The sequence below is a fragment of the Leuciscus leuciscus genome, assembly GCF_965113295.1.
Source record: "Leuciscus leuciscus genome assembly, chromosome: 25".
NCBI lineage: Eukaryota > Metazoa > Chordata > Actinopteri > Cypriniformes > Leuciscidae > Leuciscus > Leuciscus leuciscus.
The window spans coordinates 19354574-19360573 of record NC_138724.1 but is presented as its reverse complement, the minus strand read 5'-3'; the positions used below and the strand labels follow the sequence as shown (position 1 = coordinate 19360573).

Below are 6000 nucleotides of genomic sequence, written 5' to 3'. Positions count from 1 at the left end.
TAAAATTTGAATGTGTTCAAAGCGCATTGTGGATTTCAAATATCTGATGCGCAGTTCTCACAGAACTGACATGACATTTATTCTGTAGTAGTACATTTCTGTATTCAGGTTACAGATTTCAGGTAATGTCACAAGGAGGCACCAGGAGAAACAAGAATGACGCAGAGCGGAAGGAAGGAATTTTTTATATTGCGTATACAAGTACTTATTGCATGCGATGACAAATGTGTTATACCATGAAAGGAGTGCAATTGTCATGACAACGGCAGCGTTTATGGCAACGGTAGGCCTACCTGTGAGCTCCAGGGTACAGCAAATCCACCACAGGCATGGGGTTAAGTTATTTTATCCACTACAAACAGCGAGTGCAACCAGATTCCACTGACGCAAATGGGTTTTATTTGATTTATTACGAGAATTATGAACTTTTTGAAACCTAAATCTTAGGGTGGGACTTGTACGTCACAGAAAAGTGATGTACAGCCATCACGCTCACAAGTTCAAGAACTCGAAACCGAAGGGTTTTCAATTGTAAATGTGAGTTACTTATTTGAAAAAGTAACTTCTATATTATGATTTAAATGGTACCAATGTGTTATTATATATAGCCTACATATACATATATCGTTGCTGTCAGGCAGAAACCATTAGAATTTTTTTTCTTATTAATCACTACTATTGGTTAACCTTTACTCTACATCTGTCTGCGGGTTTTGCAAATATTTATCCAATGAAAAGTATTAAAAAGTTTCCACCCGACATCGACGATATATTATAATGAAAATTGGTAGGAGATTTTGAGGAACTTTCATGTGTTTTCAAATAGCTGAAAATGTCCACGGTTGTAAGAGTCCCATGAAAAATAGGAGCAATTCTGTGGTTAGGGTGAACTCTTATTCTAATGAGCTTAACGTTGGAGCCGGGCTTGAATGTTGCTCACCTCTTGCCTGGAATGTGCCATTCATAAACCAAGCCTCACCACAGAAAGCTATGGTGCTACAGATGCGTTCCCAGTTCCTGTGACTCAAGTGATGGGAGAAATGGGAGGTAGTGGAGCAATTTGAACCTCTGAATAAAGTTCGTGCAGAAAGGCAGATTGTAACAGGAATGATCGGTCATGTGTATTTTAGATCCAGCATCAACCTTCCTCCAGCTCTTTATTCCTCTTTCTTCTTCTGTTCCTAAGGAAAAATACATGATTTTTATTAATTATATTAACAATACTTTGACACAACTAGAAGAAAAATAAGATATTTAAATCTTTTCATAATGCAAACATTCATTTAGATTTCAGTCATGTTATATGCCAATTAGATCTGGACTCTTAGAAAGTTTTTTTATTGGCACCTGGTTCCATGAAGAACCTTTAAAGGCCTGTTCACACCAAGGACTAACTATAAGGTTAACAATAAAGATATAGTTTTAAAAATCATTCTAATGTAAAATAATAGCAGAGTCCACACCACAACTATAACGACAATGTCACAGAGGAACAATATTGTTGGCTACACTTTCATAATATTTTTTTTTCCATTAACAGCCAATAAGAATCTTAAAGAGCTTGAGCATTTAAAGTGTGCAAAAGAATGCTATTGGTGTGGACGCTAATATAGTTATCATTATAGTTATCGTTCTTGGTGTGAACGGGCCTTAACATCCAGTTCTTTATAGTGGAAAAAGATTCTGTAGATTACTAAAATGTTCTTTACACTAAAAAAATGGTTCTTTTAAGAACTGTGGGGGATCAAAAATGGTTCTTCCATGACATCACTGCAAAAATGACCTTTTGGAGTATTCCTTAGCATTTCCTGTTATGTTCACAGGTGTCATTTTTATTGAATAGTAACTTTCATATGGCTTCCGAAGAGTTGAAACAAGCCCGTACAAAGGCGTAACAGGCACGCTAGCTAAACCTTTTGACCACAGCGTTCCCCTGCAGATTTACATGCCCAACAGTCATGCTTTTTTACGACTTACCTGGTATTGTGTTGTCCAATACAAATCCAAAGAATCCACCAATGAACATGTGGGTGGTGAAGAGAATCATAATGAGCTGATCCAACTCTTTTATGCCTGTTGACAGATACAAACCATTCAAGTCACAAAGAGCTGGGCGGACAGTGACAGATGCCCAATGTATGCATATATATATGCAAGTCAACGGGTAGGCGTAAAAACTCTTGGTATAAGATATCTTATTAATTATTATGTCTTAATAAGGTAAATATTCTAGGACCAATTAACATCCATCTGACGAGACCAACACAGCAAGCGTTGGTCAGGAGTTCAATGTGTCAGCTTAGATCACTAATTCCTGAAAGCCTATCATTAAACTGCTTAAAAGAGGCTCTGATTAAGAGTGCACTATGCACTATGAGACTTGTTGAACCCCCTCCCCAAATTTTAAGCAGTGTTAACCCAACACGAAGTTTAGGACAAAGTTCATCAAAAGGCTGCACTGGCCCAAATGTCGAAGGGGGAACGCTGGTTTTCACGTGAAAGGTTTGAAGGGAGGTCTGAAGTGAAGGGAGGAGATTACAGCAGAGTCAAACGGAGACTTGTAAAGAGGATTGGCAGATAAATCGCCCTAACCTCAGGAGTCCAGACAATGCTTCTCACCACTGCGGATAAGCTTGGGATGTGCCACTTGCACCGAGTGACCCGCCTCACAGCTGTCGTTATCACTCTCAAATGAGATCTCAAAGAAATGAAAGCTTTAGCGCAAGTTCTGCCAGGAAGACTCAATCATTATGTCACTTAACCTTCACATCTAACCAATCATGTTGTAATACTTGCAGTGCAAAAGATTGGTACTTACACATGTCTGAGTTCGCAGATGCTGACGCAAACAATTACCTCCATCCTCCCCGCCACCACCAGGATGGTCCCTTCCAACACCTCCCGGGGGGTCGGCTGCGCCCCTGCCTTCGTCTTCAGGCAGGAAATGCAGATCGCTACCCTCGGATTGCGCGCTACGCCAAATAACTTTATAAATATTTGCTTGCTGGGCTGTTAATAAATATATGCTTTTGTTACATCATTTTTTCTCCCGAGTCTTTCTGGTAGAACTACTGTTTCTTGCCCTGTTCAGAGTCTGAAGCAATATTTGAGTCTAATGCGCAGCAAAGGAGTTCAGACTGGAATTTTTATTTTAATGTATTAGTTTTTTTTAGTTTAGTTTTATAAATTTTTTAGTTAAGGTCAGATGTGTGTGTCAGACCATGCAATACTACACAAGAAAAAAACAAACAAACAATAGCTACATCTCAGACTGCAGGTCTCAGTTAACATATTAAATGTTAAAGTTCATGACAGTACAATCAGAAAAAGACTGAACAAGTATGGCTTGTTTGGAAGGGTTGGCCTCTTCTCTCTAAAAAAAAACATAGCAGCAATGGCTTAAGTTTGCATGGAACAATGTCCTTTGGACAGACGAGACCAAAGTGGAGATGTTTGGCCATAATGCACAGCGCCACATTTGGCAAAAACCAAACACAGCATATCAGCACAAACACCTCATACCAACTGTCAACCACAGTGGTGGAGGGGTGACGATTTGGTCTTGTTTTGCAGCCACAGGACCTGGGCACCTTGCAGTCATTGAGTCGACCATAAACTAATAAAAACATTTTTGTTGTTAAATAAATAATGACATTTTTGCTATGCCCTGACGCGCAAATCCATATAATGCAAAAGGGTGTACTTTCTTTTTCACATGACTGAATACATACATAAACACATACATGCATTATATATACACACATACATGCAGTCATGTTCTTTTAGTTTTGTTTTCATGGAATTTTAGTTTGTATTTAGTTCCTGTTTTCCCATGTCTGAGTTTCCTGCCGTCAATTACCATGGACACTCATCTCACCAGCTGTCATTCATCATGTTCGTTAGCTCTGTGTATATAGTTCCTCGTTGTTATCTGTTTCCTGTTGGTTCTCGTTGACACACTAGCTAAGTTTGGTTATGTATGCATTCTGCTATTAAAGCCTATTTATTCTTATTTCGTCTTCATCGTGTTCCCGTTGAAGCCACGCTGAGCCAGATTGTGACACATGCATTATATATATATATATAGGGGTGGTAGTGGCGCAATGGATAAGACACATGCCTTTGGTGTGAGAGACCCGGGTTCGAATCCACTGTGAGACACCAATGTGTCCCTGAGCAAGACACTTAACCCCTAGTTGCTCCAGAGGCGTGCGACCTCTGACATATATAGCAATTGTAAGTCGCTTTGGATAAAAAGCGTCAGCTAAATGAATAAATGTAAATGTAAATGTAAATATATATATATATATATATACAATTTACAATTAAGTTTATATTTTGCCAAAATGCAGTAGGTATGGCTCAACTATACTCAGTTTCAGAGAAAACTTATTGAACATTTATATCAAAGCCATCCAGATTAAACAAAACAAAATTAAACTTAATTTTGTGTGAATGCTTCTTGAAACCATAACAGAAGTCATCAGGTTATGTGATTATACTCAAAACGGCAGAGTTTTCTTTCAGCCTGAGCTCACTGAGTTTTTAAGAGATTCATTGTGCACCAGAGGGCACTCCACATAAGACTATTATCACTCACAAACTACATTTCCCATAACTCACTGCCCAGACTCATCATCACTGATCACATTCACCTGTACCTCATTCACTGATTGTATTCACCTGTGTCTCATCATCCTGTTAGTCTCAGTCTATTTATACCATGTTCATTCATTCACTCACTGCGAAGTCTTGTTTAAGTGTTATGCTGCAATTCCGAGCGTTTTCCCTGGTTTCTTGTCTTTTGGTTTATTTGGATTTCTTGCCCTGTTCCCTGGATTACTCTTTTGCCTCTGGTCCCTGCCTGTTTTGTTTGTTTGTTTGTTTGTTTCTTTGTTGGTTTGTTTGGACTGCCTACCTGTGTTTTGACCTTTTGCCTGTACACTGGATTACGCCTCTGGATTACCCACAATAAAGCTGCGTTTGGATCTTAACCCTCGTCTCGGAGCAGTACGTGACAGAAGACTTCGCCATACCCAGATCCAGCGGCTTTTATGACCATTTCCAATCTAACCATGGACCCAGTCGACCAACTACTACATTTCCAGCAAAGAGACTTACCTATTGAAGACTATGTTCACCAGTTTTGTTTGTTATCTTCTCAAGTTCCATTTGATGAAGTGGCTTTAAAGGACATTTTCTGTTTTGGACTAAATGAGCCCATAAGATCTTGGTTTCCTGAAGGGAAGTTTAATTGTAGTCTAAGAGACTTTCTGGACTGCCCTAATTTTATGTGGTTCCTCCTTCACTGATGGGGAGGTTGAAGAGGACATGTCCCCTAAACCTTTTTTGGGAAGGGGCATCAGACTCCAAGAGGCAATGGCCACGGAGCTTGGCCCACCACATTCATCAGCATTCCCAGGTCAGCCTCTTCACGTCAGTCCCGCCGAGCCAGAGCTTCACGTCAGTCCCGCCGAGCCAGAGCTTCACGTCAGTCCCGCCGAGCCAGAGCTTCACGTCAGTCCCGCCGAGCCAGAGCTTCACGTCAGTCCCGCCGAGCCAGTGCTTCACGTCAGTCCCGCCTGTGTCTGTTCCTTTTCCTGAGCCGGTTTCTGTTCCTGTGCCATGGCCTCCTGAAGGGTCGCCTCCTCCCTGGCCTCCGGAAGGGTCGCCTGCACAGCCTGATCCGCCCGCGCCTCCTGTCTTGCCGCAGTGTCCAGGTCGTTATCCGCTCCACGGGCCTGGCCCTCCATCCCACCCCACCCCCGGGTCCTCCTCCGCTCCACCTCCCTCCTGGACAGTTTTAGGAGCGTCTGGAATCCGCTCCTTAAAGGGGGGGCTATGTAACGATCACCAGCTGGAGTGCCCTTGAGAGCCACCAGAGGGCACTCCACATAAGACTATTATCACTCACAAACTACTTTTCCCATAACTCACTGCCCGGACTCATCACTGATCACATTCACCTGTACCTCATTCACTGATTGTATTCACCTGTGT

At 41.4% G+C, this 6000-nt stretch overlaps 1 protein-coding gene across 1 annotated transcript in view; it reads right to left on the bottom strand.

Moving 5' to 3' along the window:
* Nucleotides 1–747: 747 nt before the first annotated feature.
* The window catches only part of LOC309490323 (solute carrier family 23 member 1), a 32763-nt gene continuing 27510 nt past the window's right edge, over nt 748–6000 (bottom strand). The window contains exons 11-12 of the mRNA XM_082159424.1: nt 1978–2073; nt 748–1181 (exon numbers count right to left, since the gene is read on the bottom strand). Coding sequence (XP_082015550.1) covers nt 997–1181; nt 1978–2073 — 281 coding nt within the window. The 3' untranslated portion in view covers nt 748–996. The remainder of the gene's footprint in view (nt 1182–1977; nt 2074–6000) is intronic.